Below are 20598 nucleotides of genomic sequence, written 5' to 3'. Positions count from 1 at the left end.
CAAAATCTAAACAATCATTTTCATAGGTAGTTAAACTTAGGATAAACTCTTCTAACTACTAAATTACAAGTCCGTGTTTGTTTTGTATGGATTACTGAGTGGAAAGGAGTCGACGCAGAAAGGAATCGGAAGGCTGGGTGGTAGACATGAATGCAATGCATCAATGGTGTTTAACTAGTAAACCTAGAACTACCAGATTCTGAACCTTTTTGAATATCCCTTTTTAAACCGACTGCCGATCTCTATTAACCGGAGCATGCAATCCTTTTGAACCCATTTTTCTGCATTATTATGACGTATAACTGCAAAATGATATATTAGTTACAATAACATTATATTGCCATTAATTCTCAAAACCAAACATAAGTATATATGCTTTTAGCAGAGAACAAATAGTGTGTTGGGTTTGAAGAATGAGATAGTTCGTCATTGAAAGGGAATTAGGCTTACACCTAGTTCCTATATAATTTTGGTGGTTAAATTGCCCAACACAAATCTTTGGACTAACTAGTTTGCTCTAGTGTATAAGTTATACAGGTGCCAAAGGTTCACACTTAGCCAATAAAAAGACCAAGTGTTGGGTTCAACAAAAGAGCAAAGGGATAACCGAAGGCACCTCTGATCTGGCGCACCGGACTGTCCGGTGTGCCACCGGACAGTGTCCGGTGTACCAGAGGACTCCAACTCCAACTCGTCACCTTCGGGAAAATCCAGAGCCGGCGCGCTATAATTCACCGGACTGTCCGGTGTACATCGGACAGTGTCCGGTGCTCCAACGGGACGCGGCTCTGGAACTCGCCAGCTTCGGGTTTTCACGAAGGCTACTCCGCTATAATTCACCGGACATGTCCGGTGTGCACCGGACTGTCCGGTGCATCCTCGGAGCAACGGCTACTTCGCGCCAACGGCTACCTGCAATGCATTAAATGCGCGCGCAGCGCGCGCAGAAGGCAGGCGCGCCCATACCGACGCACCGGACACTGAACAGTTCATGTCCGGTGCGCCACCGGACATCGAGGCGGGCCCAGAAGTCAGAACTCCAACGGTCAGATTCCAACGGCACTGGTGACGTGGCTGGGGCACCGGACATGTCCGGTGTGCACCGGACTGTCCGGTGCGCCATCGAACAGACAGCCTCCACCAACGGTCAAGTTTGGTGGTTGGGGCTATAAATACCCCAACCACCCCCACATTCATTGCATCCAAGTTTTCCAGCTTCCAACCACTATACAAGAGCTAGCATTCATTGCAAAGCACACCAAAAGAGATCAAATCCTCTCCCAACTCCACACAAAGCATTAGTGATTAGAGAGAGTGATTTGTAGTGTTCATTTGAGCTCTTGCGCTTGGATCGCTTCTTTTCTTTCGCATTCCTTCTTGTGATCAAACACTCACTTGTAATTGAGGCAAGAGGCACCAATCGTGTGGTGGCCCTTGCGGGAAGCTTGATTCCCAAGTGATTTGAGAAGAGAAGCTCACTCGGTCCAAGGGACCGTTTGAGAGAGGGAAGGGTTGAAAGAGACCCGACCTTTGTGGCCTCCTCAACGGGGAGTAGGTTTGAGAGAACCGAACCTCGGTAAAACAAATCCGCGTGTCTCACTTCATTATTCGCTTGCGATTTGTTTTGCGCCCTCTCTCGCGGACTCGATTATATTTCTAACGCTAACCCGGCTTGTAGTTGTGATTATTTTTGAGAATTTTAGTTTCGCCCTATTCACCCCCCCTCTAGGCGACTTTCAATTGGTATCGGAGCCCGGTGCTTCATTAGAGCCTAACCGCTCGAAGTGATGTCGGGAGATCACGCCAAGAAGGAGATGGAGATCGGCGAAAAGCCCACTACAAGCCACGGGAGCACTTCATCGGAAGAGTCCCGCACCAAGAGGAAGGAGAAGAAGAAGAGCTCCTCCAACAAAGGGAAGGAGAAGAAATCTTCTTCTCACCACAAAGAGAAGAAGGAAAAATCTTCTTCCCACAAGCCGCATCGGAGTGGTGACAAGCACAAGAGGATGAGGAAAGTGGTCTACTACGAGACCGACACTTCATCAACATCGACCTCCGGCTCCGATGCGCCCTCCGGCTCCGATGCGCCCTCCGTAACTTCTAAACGCCAAGAGCGTAAGAAGTTTAGTAAGATCCCCTTACACTATCCTCGTACATCTAGACATACTCCATTACTTCCCGTTCCATTAGGCAAACCGCCAACCTTTAACGGTGAAGATTATGCTATGTGGAGTGATTTAATGAAATTTCATCTAACCTCACTCCACAAAAGTATATGGAATGTTGTTGAGTTTGGAGCACAGGTGTCATCCGTAGGGGATGAGGATTATGATGAGGACGAGGTGGCCCAAATCGAGCACTTCAACTCTCAAGCTACAACCATACTCCTTGCTTCTCTAAGTAAGGAGGAATACAACAAGGTGCAAGGGTTGAAGAATGCGAAGGAGATTTGGGACCTCCTCAAGACCGCGCACGAGGGTGATGAACTAACAAAGATCACCAAGCGGGAAACGATCGAGGGGGAGCTCGGTCGCTTTCGACTTCGCCAAGGGGAAGAGCCACAAGACATGTACAACCGGCTCAAGACCTTGGTGAACCAAGTGCGCAACCTCGGGAGCAAGAAGTGGGACGACCACGAGGTGGTTAAGGTTATTTTAAGATCGCTCATTTTTCTTAACCCCACTCAAGTTCAATTAATTCGTGGTAATCCTAGATATACTCAAATGACCCCCGAGGAAGTTATCGGGAATTTTGTGAGCTTTGAATGCATGATCAAAGGCTCCAAGAAGATTAACGAGCTTGATGATCCCTCCACGTCCGAAGCACAACCGGTGGCATTTAAGGCGATGGAGGAGAAGAAGGAGGAGTCTACACCGAGTAGACAACCAATAGACGCCTCCAAGCTCGACAACGAGGAAATGGCTTTAATCATCAAAAGCTTTCGCCAAATCCTCAAGCAACGGAAGGGGAAGGATTACAAATCCCGTTCCAAGAAGGTTTGCTACAAGTGTGGTAAGCCCGGTCACTTTATCGCTAAATGTCCATTATCAAGTGACAGTGACAGGGATAACGACAAGAAGGGCAAGAGAAGAGAGAAGAAGAGGTACCACAAGAAGAGGGGCGGCGATGCCCACGTGTGCCGCGAGTGGGACTCCGACGAGAGCTCCACCGAGTCCTCCTCTGACGAGGACGCCGCCAACGTCACCGTCACCAAGGGACTTCTCTTCCCCAACGTCGACCACAAGTGCCTCATGGCAAAAGACGGCAAAAGGAAGAAGGTAAAATCAAGATCCTCCACTAAATATGATACCTCTAGTGATGAGGATGATGCTAGCAATGAGGAGGATAACTTGCGCGTTCTTTTTGCCAACCTTAACATGGAACAAAAGGAAAAACTAAATGAGCTAATTAGTGCCATCCATGAAAAGGATGACCTCTTGGACTCCCAAGAGGACTTCCTAATCAAGGAAAATAAAAAGCATGTTAAGGTTAAAAATGCTTATGCTCTAGAGGTAGAAAAATGTGAGAAATTATCTAGTGAGCTAAGTACTTGCCATGACACTATTACCAACCTTAGAAATGAAAATGCTAGTTTAAATGCTAAGGTTGATTCACATGTTTGTAATGTTTCAATTCCCAATCTTAGAAATGATAATGATGATTTGCTTGCTAAGATTGAAGAATTGAACATTTCTCTTGCTAGCCTTAGAGTAGAAAATGAAAATTTAATTGCTAAGGCTAAAGAACTAGATGTTTGCAATGTTACAATTTTCGATCTTAGAGATAATAATGATATCTTGCGTGCTAAGATCGTTGAACTTAATTCATGCAAACCCTCTACATCTAGTGTTGGGCATGTTTCCATTTGTACCAGATGTAGAGATGTTGATATTAATGCTATTCATGATCACATGACTTTAATTAAACAACAAAATGATCATATAACAATATTAGATGCAAAAATTGCCGAGCATAATTTAGAAAATGAAAAGTTTAAGTTTGCTAGAAGTATGCTCTATAATGGGAGACACCCTGGCATTAAGGATGGCATTGGCTACCAAAGGGGAGACAATGTCAAACTTAGTGCCCCTCCTAAAAGATTGTCCAATTTTGTTAAGGGCAAAGCTCCCATGCCTCAGGATAACGAGGGTTACAATTTATACCCTGCCGGTTATCCTGAGAGCAAAATTAGGAAAATTCATTCTAGGAAGTCTCACTCTGGCCCTAATCATGCATTTATGTATAAGGGTGAGACATCTAGCTCTAGGCAACCAACCCGTGCTAAGTTGCCTAAGAAGAAAACCCCTAGTGCATCAAGTGAACATAGCATTTCATTCAAGACTTTTGATGCATCTTATGTTTTGACTAACAAATCCGGCAAGATCGTTGCCAAGTTTGTTGGGGGCAAACACAAGGGCTCCAAGACTTGTGTTTGGGTACCCAAAGTTCTTGTTTCTAATGCCAAAGGACCCAAAATCGTTTGGGTACCTAAAGTCAAGAACTAAAATTGTTTTATAGGTTTATGCATCCGGGGGCTCAAGTTGGATACTCGACAGCGGGTGCACAAACCACATGACAGGGGAGAAGAAGATGTTCTCCTCATATGAGAAAAACCAAGATCCCCAACGGACTATCACATTCGGGGATGGAAATCAAGGTTTGGTCAAAGGATTGGGTAAAATTGCTATATCACCTGACCATACTATTTCCAATGTTTTTCTTGTAGATTCTTTAGATTACAATTTGCTTTCCGTATCCCAATTATGTCAAATGGGCTACAACTGTCTATTTACTGATGTAGGTGTTACTGTCTTTAGAAGAAGTGATGATTCAATAGCATTTAAGGGTGTGTTAGAGGGTCAGCTATACTTGGTAGATTTTGATAGAGCTGAACTCGACACATGCTTAATTGCTAAGACTAACATGGGTTGGCTCTAGCACCGCCGACTAGCCCATGTTGGAATGAAGAATCTTCATAAGCTTCTAAAGGGAGAGCACATTTTAGGACTAACAAATGTTCATTTTGAGAAAGACAGGATTTGTAGCGCATGCCAAGCAGGAAAGCAAGTTGGGTCCCAACATCCACACAAGAACATCATGACGACCGACATGCCACTTGAGCTACTCCACATGGATCTATTCGGCCCGATTGCTTACATAAGCATCGGCGGGAGTAAGTATTGTCTTGTAATAGTGGATGATTATTCTCGCTTCACTTGGGTATTCTTTTTGCAGGAAAAATCTCAAACCCAAGAGACCTTAAAGGGATTCTTGAGACGAGCTCAAAATGAGTTCGGCTTAAGGATCAAGAAAATAAGAAGCGACAACGGGACGGAGTTCAAGAACTCTCAAATCGAAGGCTTTCTTGAGGAGGAGGGCATCAAGCATGAATTCTCTTCTCCCTACACCCCACAACAAAATAGTGTAGTGGAGAGGAAGAATCGAACTCTATTAGACATGGCAAGAACCATGCTTGATGAGTACAAGACACCGGATCGGTTTTGGGCTGAGGCGGTGAACACCGCCTGCTACGCCATCAACCGGTTATATCTTCACCGAATCCTCAAGAAGACATCCTATGAACTCCTAACCGGTAAAAAGCCCAATATTTCATATTTTAGAGTTTTTGGTAGCAAATGCTTTATTCTTGTTAAGAGAAGTAGAAAATCTAAATTTGCTCTTAAAACTGTAGAAGGCTTTTTACTAGGATATGATTCAAACACAAGGGCATATAGAGTCTTTAACAAGTCCTCAGGACTAGTTGAAGTTTCTTGTGACATTGTGTTTGATGAAACTAACGGCTCTCAAGTAGAGCAAGTTGATCTTGATGAGATAGGTGAAGAACAGGCTCCATGCATCGCGCTAAGGAACATGTCCATTGGGGATGTGTGTCCTAAGGAATCCGAAGAGCCTCCACATGCACAAGATCAACCATCCTCGTCCACAAAAGCATCTCCGCCAACCCAAAATGAGGACGAGGCTCAAGTTGATGAAGGAGAAGATCAAAGAGACGAGCCCCCTCAAGATGACAGCAATGATCAAGGGGGAGATGCAAATGATCAAGAAAAGGAGGATGAGCAAGAACCAAGGCCGCCACACCCAAGAGTCCACCAAGCAATACAACGAGATCACCCCGTCGACACCATCCTCGGCGACATTCATAAGGGGGTAACTACTAGATCTCGTGTTGCACATTTTTGTGAACATTACTCGTTTGTTTCCTCTATTGAGCCACACAGGGTAGAGGAAGCACTACAAGATTCGGATTGGGTGGTGGCGATGCAAGAGGAGCTCAACAACTTCACTAGAAATGAGGTATGGCATTTAGTTCCACGTCCTAATCAAAATGTTGTAGGAACCAAATGGGTTTTCCGCAACAAGCAAGATGAGCATGGTGTGGTGACAAGGAACAAAGCACGACTTGTGGCCAAGGGATACTCCCAAGTCGAAGGTTTGGATTTCGGTGAAACCTATGCACCCGTAGCTAGGCTTGAGTCAATTCGCATATTATTGGCCTATGCTACTTACCATGGCTTTAAGCTTTATCAAATGGACGTGAAAAGTGCTTTCCTCAATGGACCAATCAAGGAAGAGGTCTATGTTGAGCAACCTCCCGGTTTTGAAGATAGTGAGTACCCTAACCATGTTTATAGGCTCTCTAAGGCGCTTTATGGGCTCAAGCAAGCCCCAAGAGCGTGGTATGAATGCCTTAGAGATTTCCTTATTGCTAATGGCTTCAAAGTCGGAAAGGCCGATCCTACGCTATTTACCAAAACACTTGAGAATGATTTGTTTGTATGCCAAATTTATGTTGATGATATTATATTTGGGTCTACTAACGAATCTACATGTGAAGAGTTTAGTAGGATCATGACACAAAAGTTCGAGATGTCTATGATGGGGGAGTTGAAGTACTTCTTAGGATTTCAAGTGAAGCAACTCCAAGAGGGCTCCTTCATTAGCCAAACAAAGTATACTCAAGACATTCTAAACAAGTTTGGAATGAAGGATGCCAAGCCCATCAAGACACCCATGGGAACTAATGGGCATCTCGATCTCGACACGGGAGGTAAGTCCGTGGATCAAAAGGTATACCGGTCGATGATAGATTCTTTACTCTATTTATGTGCATCTCGACCGGATATTATGCTTTCCGTTTGCATGTGTGCAAGGTTCCAATCCGACCCTAAGGAATCCCACCTTACGGCCGTAAAACGAATCTTGAGATATTTGGCTTATACTCCTAAGTTTGGGCTTTGGTACCCTCGGGGATAGGGCTGGGCAAAAAACCCGTAACCCGAAACCCGAACCCGAACTCGAAATACCCGAAACCCGAATTTTGTTTGGGAATTTCGGGTAGCAACTTGCAAAACCCGAATTTAGTTCGGGTAATTCGGGTATCACAATCGGGTACCCGAAATACCCGAATTACCCGAACTTTCATGTGTCATGTACTCATGTCATGCTTAATTATTAATTTGTATATTTATAATTATGTGTATGTGTGCATAACTTGTGATTGTAGATTGCTTGTGTTTTATATGTCCATGTATATCATTATTCAAACTATATTTTATACTAATTTAATAGGGTGTATGTATTTTTATGAAGTCGACACAATAGTTCGGGTAGTTCGGGAATACCCGAACCCGAAATTTCGGGTACCCGAATTTTCGGGTATTGTAAAACCCGTTGTAATTTCGGGTATCGATTCTCAAAACCCGAAATTTTAAAAACCCGAATTACCCGACCCAAAATTTTCGGGTAACCCGAACGCCCACCCCCACTCGGGGATCCACTTTTGATTTAATTGGTTATTCGGATGCCGACTGGGCGGGGTGTAAGATTAATAGAAAGAGCACATCGGGGACTTGCCAGTTCTTGGGAAGATCCTTGGTGTCTTGGGCTTCAAAGAAGCAAAATTCGGTCGCTCTTTCAACCGCCGAAGCCGAGTACATTGCCGCAGGTCATTGTTGCGCGCAATTGCTTTGGATGAGGCAAACCCTGCGGGACTACGGTTACAAATTAACCAAAGTCCCTTTGCTATGTGATAATGAGAGTGCAATCAAAATGACCGACAATCCCGTCGAGCATAGCCGCACTAAGCACATAGCCATTCGGTATCATTTTCTTAGGGATCACCAACAAAAGGGGGATATCGAGATTTCATACATTAACACTAAAGATCAATTAGCCGATATCTTTACCAAGCCTCTTGATGAACAAACTTTTACCAAACTTAGGCATGAGCTCAATATTCTTGATTCTAGGAACTTCTTTTGTTAATTTGCACACATAGCTCATAAGTATACCTTTGATCATGTCTCTTTTATATATATGCTATGACTAATGTGTTTTCAAGTGTATTTCAAACCAAGTCATAGGTATATTGAAAGGGAATTGGAGTCTTCGGCGGAGACAAAGGCTTCCACTCCACTCTACTACTCATCCTTCGCCGACGCTCCGCATCACCTCTCCATCTTTGGTATAATCTTCACTCATTTATTTATGACCAAAAAGGGAGAGGGTAGTTCTAGAGGGCTCTAATGATTCCGTTTTTGGCGATTCATGCCAAAGGGGGAGAAAAGTAAGAGCCCAAAGCAAAAGGACCGCACCACCACCAATTTCAAAAACTTCGTGTTTCCAAAAATACTATCAATTGGTATCCTATTGTGTTCAAAAGGGGGAGAAAGTAGTATTTCAAAAAGGATATATCAAAACCCTCTTGAACACTAAGAGGAGGATCTCATTTAAGGGGAGTTTTGTTTAGTCAAAGGAGAAGCATTTGTAACAGGGGGAGAAAATTTCAAATCTTGAAAATGCTTTGAAAAATCTTATTCATTTACCTTTGACTATTTGCAAAAGAACTTTGAAAAGGATTCACAAAAGAATTTGCAAAAACAAAACATGTGGTGCAAGCGTGGTCCAAAATGTTAAAATGAAAGAACTGATCCATGCATATCTTGTAAGTATTTATATTGGCTCAATTCCAAGCAACCTTTGCACTTACATTTACGCAAACTAGTTCAATTCTGCACTTCTACATTTGCTTTGGTTTGTGTTGGCATCAATCACCAAAAAGGGGGAGATTGAAAGGGAATTAGGCTTACACCTAGTTTCTATATAATTTTGGTGGTTAAATTGCCCAACACAAATCTTTGGACTAACTAGTTTGCTCTAGTGTATAAGTTATACAGGTGCCAAAGGTTCACACTTAGCCAATAAAAAGACCAAGTGTTGGGTTCAACAAAAGAGCAAAGGGATAACCGAAGGCACCTCTGATCTGGCGCACCGGACTGTCCGGTGTGCCACCGGACAGTGTCTGGTGCACCAGAGGACTCCAACTCCAACTCGTCACCTTCGGGAAAATCCAGAGCCGGCGCGCTATAATTCACCGGACTGTCCGGTGTACACCGGACAGTGTCCGATGCTCCAACGGGACGCGGCTCTGGAACTCGCCAGCTTCGGGTTTTCACGAAGGCTACTCCGCTATAATTCACCGGACATGTCCGGTGTGCACCGGACTGTCCGGTGCATCCTCGGAGCAACGACTACTTCGCGCCAACGGCTACCTGCAATGCATTAAATGCGCGCGCAGCGCGCGCAGAAGGCAGGCACGCCCATACCGACGCACCGGACACTGAACAGTTCATGTCCGGTGCGCCACCGGACATCGAGGCGGGCCCAGAAGTCAGAACTCCAACGGTCAGATTCCAACGGCACTGGTGACGTGGCTGGGGCACCGGACATGTCCGGTGTGCACCGGACTGTCCGGTGCGCCATCGAACAGACAGCCTCCACCAACGGTCAAGTTTGGTGGTTGGGGCTATAAATACCCCAACCACCCCCACATTCATTGCATCCAAGTTTTCCAGCTTCCAACCACTATACAAGAGCTAGCATTCATTGCAAAGCACACCAAAAGAGATCAAATCCTCTCCCAACTCCACACAAAGCATTAGTGATTAGAGAGAGTGATTTGTAGTGTTCATTTGAGCTCTTGCGCTTGGATCGCTTCTTTTCTTTCGCATTCCTTCTTGTGATCAAACACTCACTTGTAATTGAGGCAAGAGGCACCAATCGTGTGGTGGCCCTTGCGGGAAGCTTGATTCCCAAGTGATTTGAGAAGAGAAGCTCACTCGGTCCAAGGGACCGTTTGAGAGAGGGAAGGGTTGAAAGAGACCCGGCCTTTGTGGCCTCCTCAACGAGGAGTAGGTTTGAGAGAACCGAACCTCGGTAAAACAAATCCGCGTGTCTCACTTCATTATTCGCTTGCGATTTGTTTTGCGCCCTCTCTCGCGGACTCGATTATATTTCTAACGCTAACCCGGCTTGTAGTTGTGATTATTTTTGAGAATTTCAGTTTCGCCCTATTCACCCCCCCTCTTGGCGACTTTCAGTCATCTTCTCAGTCCTCACTTTTTTGTTTGGTTTGTGGAATGAAATAGGTTGATCCATCACCATTGCATTCCTAATAGGCTAATAATTAGCAATAATATAAAGAATGAGTTTATTCCACTAAATTTATGGAATGGACTCATGATGCACACATCATTTAGATTAATTGATTCTCTAAACCAAACACTCCAAAACAGAATCAAGGAATTGGTGACTGCATCCATATAAGTTGACATCATGTATTGTTTGAAGTTGTGGACCATAGTGTAGATGTTCATATTACCGTCCCTTGAAAGCCCTTTAGGATTAAGATTCTTAGCGAACGGTCACGAAAACATTGTCCAAAAACCTGATCGTCTACACTCTACACGCACGAGCGAGTGTATTTAGTAGTCCATGATACTAGAGGTTTGCTCTAACTCTCTATGCGCGTAAAGGATTGGGACGAGGAGATTCATATGCTACTCAATTGAGAAGCGAGCTGTAGCGTTGTAATGTTGTATTCTATCCTGTTCGTGCGACGAGAGCTAGATATAGTGGTAGGAGTTAAAAAAAAAGATTAAAAGATGGGGTAATCAACCTAAAATACACCCATTCCAAGTCCATTGCATCTCCACCAATCCAGCTATTAACTCCTACATGAACTTAGGGCATGTTAGGATCCTCGTGGCAAACAATTTGCCGACTAATTTTAACACATTAGCCTCCAAACAGGTGGGCTGATAAATTGACTAATTGTTAATCGGAGGGTTGACAAACTGTTTATCCATCAGCTATTGGATAGGTGCTAATAGATCGTATAAAGAGAAAAAACATCTATTAGCCAAGTCTACAAACATAACCTGGCTAATTTTTGCTAGCTGATTATTTACCACCGTCAAACAATAAGCTAGAAGGATCTAAAGACGGCCTTAGCGAAGTGGCAAAACTAGCTCACCACATAGCATTGTCAAGATCAATACCCGCCACATCAACCGGCCTCTTGAGAGCATCGAAGGTTTGAAGAACCTTATCGCACTGAGATCCTTGGAGGGCCAAGGACGTCCCAGCATCCATGGAGCCACCAGTCACCCAACATTACCTTCACTATGCTCCAATGAGAGGAGGGGGCGCTCACCGGGGAAGGAAATTCCAGGGAGCTGCCGGTCTGACTGCCTTGTTTCAGGTGGCTTCTTCTGGCTGAGCCACCGAAACGAAAACAGCGGGGAAACAAAGGGGGTTGGACTTCCACAGGCAGGCCGGCGCGACGCGTGTGCGCCAGGGCGTTCGTACGCATGTGAGCCGTCTCGTTTCTGTCCCCTTGCGACCCTGGGATTCTCCGTGGCACACGCATCCAGGCTCGCGGCCATTGGCGCTGGCGAATTTCATGATGCGCCGAGCCGAGCCATTTGCGATCTCGAGTCGCCTGCTGCGGTCAACTTCGGCGGTGGCCGCGGCGCGGCAGCAGGATCCGCTTCTGTAGGCGAGCAGCAGTGCAGTGGGTCGTGACAAGATGCGCCTGCATTTCCTGAAGATTTGTCAACGTGCCTGATCTGTCTCCTGCATGTGGAGTTGTGGACATGGGGGCGTCCGTCGAATGCCAGAGTACTTGGACTGGGATTTTGCATGTTATTATTATTAGCCACCGCGCGCGACTGACTCGCCGGTGTTAAATGTGCATGTGTTGGCGTCGGGCGTCGTACAGGCGCGGTGGCTAGTACGGCATGTCGATCAGTCCATGGGGAATCTATGAGAGGTACAGGAACTGCAGGGCATAATGAGGACCAAGGAACAGTCATGGAACGAAGCAAACCTGTGCCTCATGATCTCACCATCCCGTGTCCTAGGCCAACGCACAGGTGTCGTAGAGCCCCACGGCTCAAGACGTGTCCGGCGGCGACGCGTACGTGCGTGCTCCGCCGCGATCTGGTACCAACCCGGCGGCTCGGCCGGCGTGCGCCATGGCCCTTGCCCTTCCCGGCGGCGCGCGTCGGCATGGCAGCAGCGAAAGGGAGCGAGCCGTGTGTCGGAGGGCCCGTGACCGTGTGAGGCCTGGACCATCCTGTAGTTTTTTGCACGCGCAGTAGTAGTAGGGCCGGCCGGCTCACAAATCAAGCGGCCCGCACCGAGCGACGGCAAACCCAGCGCATTTTCTAGGCGGGCTTCAATCCTAGGCGGAGCGAGTGTTGGGTAATATTCCGTGGGCTTCCCCGGGAAGATCCCCGCTAGCCCGCTCCATCATTGCGACGCCATCATGGGCCGTGAAATAAGAATGTTTACAGCCCATACAACCAGGCCCCACAACGATCCAGCGCCTTTTCTACATTTTCCAAGTTCTTTGTTTATTGTTAAGGGGTGTTTGGTTTATAGGGACTAAATTTTAGTCTCTCCATTTTATTTCATTTCAGTTTATAAATTGTTAAATAGGGAAACTAAAATAGAGTTTTAGTTTCTATATTTAGTAATTTAGAGACTAAAATATAATAAAATGGAGTGACTAAACATTAGTCCCTAGAAACCAAACACCTTAGTTTGTTACCCCGAGCCCAAAGCCTGACCTAACGCCGCTTCAACCGTCGTACCTGCACCAGAATTAGTATAAGAGCGTACCGTGTAGTACATATACAGTAGCATCTGACGCGCGCGATCCTGATGTTGAAGGCGAAGATGACGTCCGGTTAGGTGTCCATCAGTCACCGTTGGAGCCACATCAGCAGCCTGCCCCTTGACGTGGACAAGCGGGCAGCTCTGAGCCACGGGGAGCCACACGCATCTCCTTGTTGCAATTAGGATGCTTTCATTGCAGAATCTGGAGAGTTCGCAATTGTCGCCTGCCAAGTAAGTTATTGATAGTTATATACCATAGATATATCATATCATAGCAACTTATATATCAGGCTGCCTGCAGTCACGTACTTGAAAAGGAACTGTAAAGAATACCGTAGGCTATAGAGTTCGAATGGTGCTGCAGCGAGTGACTGGAAAGATAGCTGTAAAATACAGTCGGCTGAGAAGAACTCTATCTGCAGCGTTCGCTGCCGTGCGACTGGATGACAGAGGTGGGACCGGAGGTGGGGCCCAAGAGAGACGTTGTGAGAGGCCGGTTAGGAGAGAGGTGAAAATAAATAATAGAATATGTGGTAGTTGGTATAGGGTAGAGATTTAAGGTGAATATGACTGCGAAATATTGTGAGATAGAGTACAGAATCTCGCTGACGAGGATAGAATATTCCTTTTAGAGTAGAAATTTAGGGTTCCATGAGTGCGGATAGCCTCATACTAGGTGAATGCCCGTGTCTTACAACGGGAACATATAATATTACAATAACTTATATATAAATGTGTTATATTGTTATAAGAAAAAAAATTATAATCCATTGGTGATCTTGGTCATACATAAATTTTATTATTTTAATCTATTTGTTTCACCACTACATTACGACCATCAATATAATGCAGATTTCTAAATATGATAGTTAGGTGTCTGTGCATTGCGATGACTCACAAATTATTAATAAAATGTTAGTGAACAACAATTATATGAAAATGAACAATACATATTGTCATCGACCTCAATATATCACTAATTTTTTACCACCAAACAATACATAATTAAACTGGAACAAATCAAATTATACTACAATGTGTATATCACAAATACAAGGACTAAGAAGTGAACTTCTTTGTACGTCAAAAGCTCCATGTTAAGGTTAGCATGATCTGAACAAAAGAAACGATGCTTAATATATATAGAGATTAGGGAAAATATATCGAGACGTATCCAATAACATCTCGCAGATACAATCTCAGAGGGTGATCAGGGTAATATAGGTCCATATCTGAAATACTTACATTAGGATGGAAGTAAGCATAAATCATTCCAATAATCCATATGTATCGATCGAGGCCAGATCAGAAATGCCACTCATGTAGCACGGGTAAGTGTGCCTTGGATGGTGATGGATCTTTATAGCCTGAATAGAAAATAATTAAGGTTGGTTCTGAACTCCTGAGCATGACTGGTAGGGAGAATGTCATACAAAACTACATCAATAACTTACCTAGCAGAAACGTAAAAGGGGCCCACAATAATTCAAATACCCCAGGGATTTCCCATATCAAAATTACAGACAAGAAGCAGCAAGCAATCTTAATAGCCATGATTGATGGTACCTCATTGTATTTGTTAAACAGACCAAGTGATCCATATACCATAAGAGTAAATAGTGTGTGCATTGGGCATATATAATAGAGCATGAGATCATTGTCAAGGACAATGCAACAGAATGCCACAAAGAAATTTAACCTCCACATCATCTGCATGGAAAGTATAGTTATTGGTCTAGTGCTTAAAAGGCGGTAACAAGAAATACAGGAGACTAAACTCATTAGGACATAGCACAAAATAAGACTGATGAGGTAGCATAGGCACCTGAGCAAATCTTGCAATACTAAAATCTTTCTTGATATAGTAATATGAGAAATTCCCAAATCCAGTCATCCAGACATAGCAAGCAATGAACACACGGATTGCATTGTATATCTCAGAAGCAGCAAAATAATGGTACACTCTTGCAAATTGGCCTCCAGGTAAGATATCAGCTTCAGAAGACGCCTTCCAAAAGGGGCCATTCTCTCCAAGTGTTCCTGATCTTGATCATCAGAACTTCTGAAAGTATCATGACCACTGCTGTATTCAGCCAATAGTGCATCAAGTGTCTCACTGTAAACAACTAGCAACCTCAAATAGTTACATAACGTGTCATTGGGTGGATCTCTCCAGCTGTCATCGCCCTCCTTGAGGTCTCCTGCTGAAACATCTTCCCAAACTCAAACATGTTACCCCACACGACATCCCCAAGCCTATCAAGAATGGCTTGCACGTCACTGATCACGCCATCCCCAGAACATCCTATGCACCAGTCCTTCATTTCAGGGATCACCTCTGCAAGTGCCTCATACATGTCAAGGATCCGAGGGACCTTCTCTGGCGAGCGGGGGCACACCGCCACGACACCCCCAAAGCTAATAATCTGCATAATGCATCCTTTGGTGGACTCAAGGAAACACGCATCCATAAGTTCATCAGACGCATCGAGCACCTGGTCATAGAGGCGACACTCACCAGCCAGCAGCACGCGCACGACCGTCTTGACCCCGTGCACCCACTTCTTCATCTTGTCGTTGAGCAGCTTCCACTCGATGCGTTGCACATCGTCGATGCTGAGGCGCTCGACGCTAAGCACGGAGAGGTACTCGTCGAGCAGGTTGCGGCGGATCCCGCGTGCGCCATCCGGTGGGCGATGGCGCGCAGGTCTTCGACGGCCCCGGGGCGCACAGGATCGAACACCTGGTCCTCAAAGGGATTAGATCCGAGGGAGGCGCCGCGCGCGGTCTCCGGACCGGCGGGGGTGGCGTCGAGGCTATGCGGCGTGGCGGCGTCGAAGTTGGGGCAGGCGTTGAGGTCGTCCATGGACTCGAGCGAGAGGCGGCGGAGCAAGAAGAAGAGGCCCGTGGGGTCAATGGGGACGGCGTGGCGGACCATGAGGTGGCGCAGCTCCTCCTCGAGGCGCACCATGGCGAGCTGGACGGCGACGCCGGCCCGCGCGCCACCAAGGCCGCCGCGCGCGAGGTGGTCGATGGCGACGTCCAAAGCGGCGAGGTACTGCGCGATGTCGTCCTTGGGAGCTAAATTCTAGGAACTGCAAGCAGCTGTAACACGAAAGCTGCACGCTCTCCAACAAATCATCCAGCCCCGCTCCGCACCAGAGATACCTGTTGATGAGCATCGGCATGGCTGCCTCATGGATGGAGCCCCTCTTCTTGTGCATGCGCTCGGCGAGTCGCTGGTGCGGGGTCAGACAGCGACGGGCGGGGTGGCCGGCCGCGACCTACTTTTGCGTGGAGAAGGGATCGGAGGCGGGCATCACGTCAGGGGAGAGGGGGCGCGGTGTCGGGGTGGGCTACAATCGTGGGCGGCGGCAGACAGGCGTGGATCGGCCGTGGCGCGACTTCGAGATTAGCGGCGTGTTGTGGGCGAGGATGTCGAGGTGGGAGGCAGAACGTGCACCACCTGTGTGTGAATGCCTACGGTCCTCTTTTAAGAAGTAGTAGAGATATTCATAGTGTTTCAGTTACCGACTTTACTCTTAGGTGTTGTTTGGTTCGGATCTTTTGATCCGTGTAGTTGGTTCACATTAGATTCTCTTGGCTGGCGTTTGGTTGGACAGAGTTGCAACCCATCGCACCACGAACTAATACGAACCCCATGAAACTTGGTTATCGCTCCTCAACGGGCGCTATCTTACAACGTGCGTCCCTCTTCAAAAATTGGCTGCTACAATGGATGAGATGGCGTTGCCCAAAACAACCAAACAAAACCAGGTAACCATTGCATTGCAACAAATCATGTTGGGGTCTCATTGCATTACCGTTCTGTCACCTTTGGTGAACCGAACACCACCTTAGTCTACAGTTCAGCGCCACATCCACTTCTATTTTTACATGCCTTCAATTAAGATAAAACACATCGTTTTATTGAAATAAAAAATAAATCAGACTATATAATTAAACAAATAAAAGTTATGTAATTCATAAAACATAAATAAAATTACGAAACAAAAAAACTATATAATTCATACATAAAATCAATTGATATATGTTTAAATATGTTTAATTAAACTATGTTGGAGCCGATCATGGACCATACTAGTATGGATAAGGATGGCTGCAAAGATCATAGGTGCTTCACGAGTGATGATTGATGATATAACAAAGGACTCATCTATCTTATAGTCGTCCATATCGTATGCTCCTCCATACTCATCCTCAATGATCATGTTGTGCAGAATGATACATGCGCATATGACAACACCAAGTATTTGGTGGCAAACATAATGACCTGGGATAGTGAGGGTATGGAAGCGAGCCTTAAGGACCTCAAATGCTCTCTCTCTCTGCTCACATGAAGCAAACATCCACAACTTTGGAGTCTATGTGAGGAGAATGATATTCACAACACTGGGCACTATGGGTAGATGACATCGACAAGATAGTACCCTTGCCTGTACTTATGTCCATTCACCATGAAGTTCATATTTGGTGTTTCTCCCTTGAGTACATTAATGGACAACGATGATTAGTTGAACATGGAATGATACACCTAAGGAAATATTCAGGGCACTCTCAAGCTTTTCCCTATTTTGATATATTAATCAATGGAGTCAGCAACGCTACCATAGGCAAACATGTAGAGAGCAGATGTGCGTCTTGGTGGGGGTAGAAATCGTTGCGGTTAAGTGCATCGACTATAAGCGTCAAATAGGGGGAATGCTCACCAAACCTCTATAAGGTTTGAAGAAAGAGATCCTTCACCATACGGTACCTTCGATGAAGTAGAGCGAAGTGTAGACACATAAGTCATTGAAGTAGTCATACATCCGTCGGTTGTGTATGGCTTCACAAACTGAGAGCACCTAGAGGGGGGGGGGTGAATAGGTGATCCTGTAACACTTAAAACTTAGGCCACAAAAACTTGGTTAAGTGTTAGCACAATAACCGCCAAGTGGCTAGAGAGGAATCTTCAACAAAACACAATAACCAACAAGATCAGTCACAGAGATGTCACGGTGGTTATCCCGTGGTTCGGCCAAGACCAACGCTTGCCTACTCCACGTTGTGGCGTCCCAACGGACGAGGGTTGCAATCAACCCCTCTCAAGCGGTCCAAAGACCCACTTGAATACCACAGTGTTTTGCTTGCTTTTTCTCAATCCCGTTTGCGAGAAATCTCCACAACTTGGAGCCTCTCGCCCTTACACTTGAAATTCACAAAGAAGCACAGAGCAAGGGAGGGATTAGCAACACACTCAAGACTGAAAGGGAAATGTGCCTTTGGGCCATTTCTAAGTATTTTGGTGATTGAGTGCAAACACAAGTGTTTAAATGTGAAAATATGCCCATGGATGAACAAAGTGCAAATCACAAGTTAAGGTATGTTTCTAAGCCTTAGTACATTGGTTTTGTGTACTAATATTCTTGTCTAAGTGTTAGAAACAGGAAGAAGAAGAGGAGTGGAGGGCTGCTTCGGGCTGGGGCACCGGACTGTCCGGTGTGCACCGGACAGTGTCCGGCGCGCCAGACCAGCGCGGAGCAAACCAGCCGCTCTCGGGTTTTTTCTCCGGCGACTTCGGCTAAAATTCACCGGACCGTCCGGTGTGCACCGGACTGTCCGGTGAGCCAACGGTCGGCCGGGCCAACGGTCGGCCGCGTGATCGGCGCGCGACACGTGGCCGAGCCAACGGTCGGAATGGGGCACCGGACCGTCCGGTGTGCACCGGACATGTCCGGTGCGCCAACGGTGCCCGGATCCGCAACAGACAGCAACGGTCGGATGCGATGTTTATGGAAATAAATCGGGCACCGGACAGTGTCCGGTGTGCACCGGACTGTCCGGTGCGCCCGACGACAGAAGGCAAGGATAGCCTTCCAGATGTGTTCTCAACGGCTCCTAGCTGCCTTGGGGCTATAAAAGGGACCCCTAGGCGCATGGAGGAGAATACCAAGCATTCCTTGAGCACTCTTGATCACTCACACATCAATCTTGCACACCTGTTTGATATTCTAGTGATTTGAGCTCCGTTCTAGTGTGCTAGTCTCTTGAGCTCAAGTCTGGGTCTTGTGTGTGTGTTTTCGCTGTGATCTTTGTGTTGTGTGTGAGTTGCTAATCCCTCCCTTGCTCCGTGATTCTCTGTAAACATCTTTTGTAAGGGCGAGAGGCTCCAAGTTGTGGAGATTCCTCGCATACGGGATTGAGAAAAGAAAAGCAAGAACACCGTGGTATTCAAGTTGATCATTGGATCACTTGAGAGGAGTTGAGTGCAACTCTCGTCCATTGGGACGCCACAACGTGGAGTAGGCAAGTTTTTGTACTTGGCCGAACCACGGGATAACCACCGTGTCATCTCTGTGATTGATTTCTTGTGGTTATTGTGTTTTGACTCCTCTCTAGCCACTTGGCCATACTTGTGCTAACACTTAACAAGTTTTTGTGGCTTAAGTTTTGAAGTTTTACAGGATCACCTATTCACCCCCCCTCTAGGTGCTCTCAATTGGTATCGGAGCCGTTCTCTTCAAGAAAGGGACTAACCGCCCGAAGAGATGGATCCTAAGGGGAAGGGAATTGTGATCAACGACAAGGAGAAGGAGTCTTTCGTCAACGAGCCAAGGGATGACAAGTCCAACAACTCGGGCTCGGGCCACAAGCGAAAAGATGGGAAGAAGAAGACAAGACGCATCAAGGAGATCGTCTACTACGACAGCGATGAGTCCTCTTCTTCCCAAAAGGACGACGACAACGACTACAGGAAGACGGTTAATTCAAACTTTTCATTTGATTATTCTCGTATTCCACATAGTTCGAATTCGCATTTGCTTTCCATTCCTCTTGGCAAACCTCCACACTTCGATGGGGAGGACTACGGATTTTGGAGTCACAAAATGCGTAGTCACTTATTCTCTCTCCATCCAAGCATATGGGAGATTGTAGAGAATGGAATGAAATTTGATAGCTCGGATAGCCCTATGCTTATAAATGAACAAATCCATAGAAATGCACAAGCTACTACTGTTCTCTTAGCATCTTTGTGCAGGGAAGAATACAATAAGGTGAGCGGCTTGGACAATGCCAAGCAGATATGGGACACCCTCAAAATCTCTCACGAGGGCAACGACGTCACCATGCTCACCAAGATGGAGTTGGTGGAAGGCGAACTTGGGAGATTCGCTATGATAAGGGGAGAGGAGCCAACCCAAACATACAACCGGCTCAAGACCCTTGTCAACAAGATAAGAAGCTATGGAAGCACGCGATGGACGGACCATGACGTCGTCCGCCTAATGCTAAGGTCCTTTACCGTTCTTGATCCTCATTTGGTGAATAATATTCGTGAGAATCCCAGGTACACCAAAATGTCGCCCGAAGAAATTCTTGGAAAATTTGTAAGCGGGCGGATGATGATCAAGGAGGCGAGGTACGTCGATGACGCGTTGAACGGTCCAATCCACGAGCCTCAACCCATTGCTCTCAAGGCATCGAGAAGCAAGGAGGCACTACCAAGCAAGGTGGCGCAAATTGAGGCGGCCGGACTTAATGATGAAGAAATGGCTCTCATCATTAAGCGCTTCAAGACGGCGTTAAGGGGTCGCAAGGAGCATCCCAACA

At 46.1% G+C, this 20598-nt stretch overlaps 1 protein-coding gene and 1 pseudogene across 1 annotated transcript; both read right to left on the bottom strand.

Moving 5' to 3' along the window:
- Positions 1-14274: 14274 nt before the first annotated feature.
- LOC103641919 (protein REDUCED WALL ACETYLATION 3-like) lies at positions 14275-14940 on the bottom strand. Its single transcript, XM_020545723.1, has 3 exons — positions 14810-14940; positions 14439-14694; positions 14275-14351 (listed from the first exon to the last, which is right to left on the bottom strand). Exons 1-3 carry the CDS (start codon positions 14876-14878, stop codon positions 14290-14292), a joined length of 387 nt encoding a protein of 128 aa, XP_020401312.1. The 5' UTR covers positions 14879-14940; the 3' UTR covers positions 14275-14289.
- Positions 14941-14946: 6 nt separating this feature from the next.
- LOC103642863 (exocyst complex component EXO70E2-like) lies at positions 14947-16183 on the bottom strand (annotated as a pseudogene).
- Positions 16184-20598: the final 4415 nt, after the last annotated feature.

Source organism: Zea mays, chromosome 10 (assembly GCF_902167145.1).
Source record: "Zea mays cultivar B73 chromosome 10, Zm-B73-REFERENCE-NAM-5.0, whole genome shotgun sequence".
NCBI lineage: Eukaryota > Viridiplantae > Streptophyta > Magnoliopsida > Poales > Poaceae > Zea > Zea mays.
This window is presented reverse-complemented; position numbering and strand designations above follow the sequence as displayed.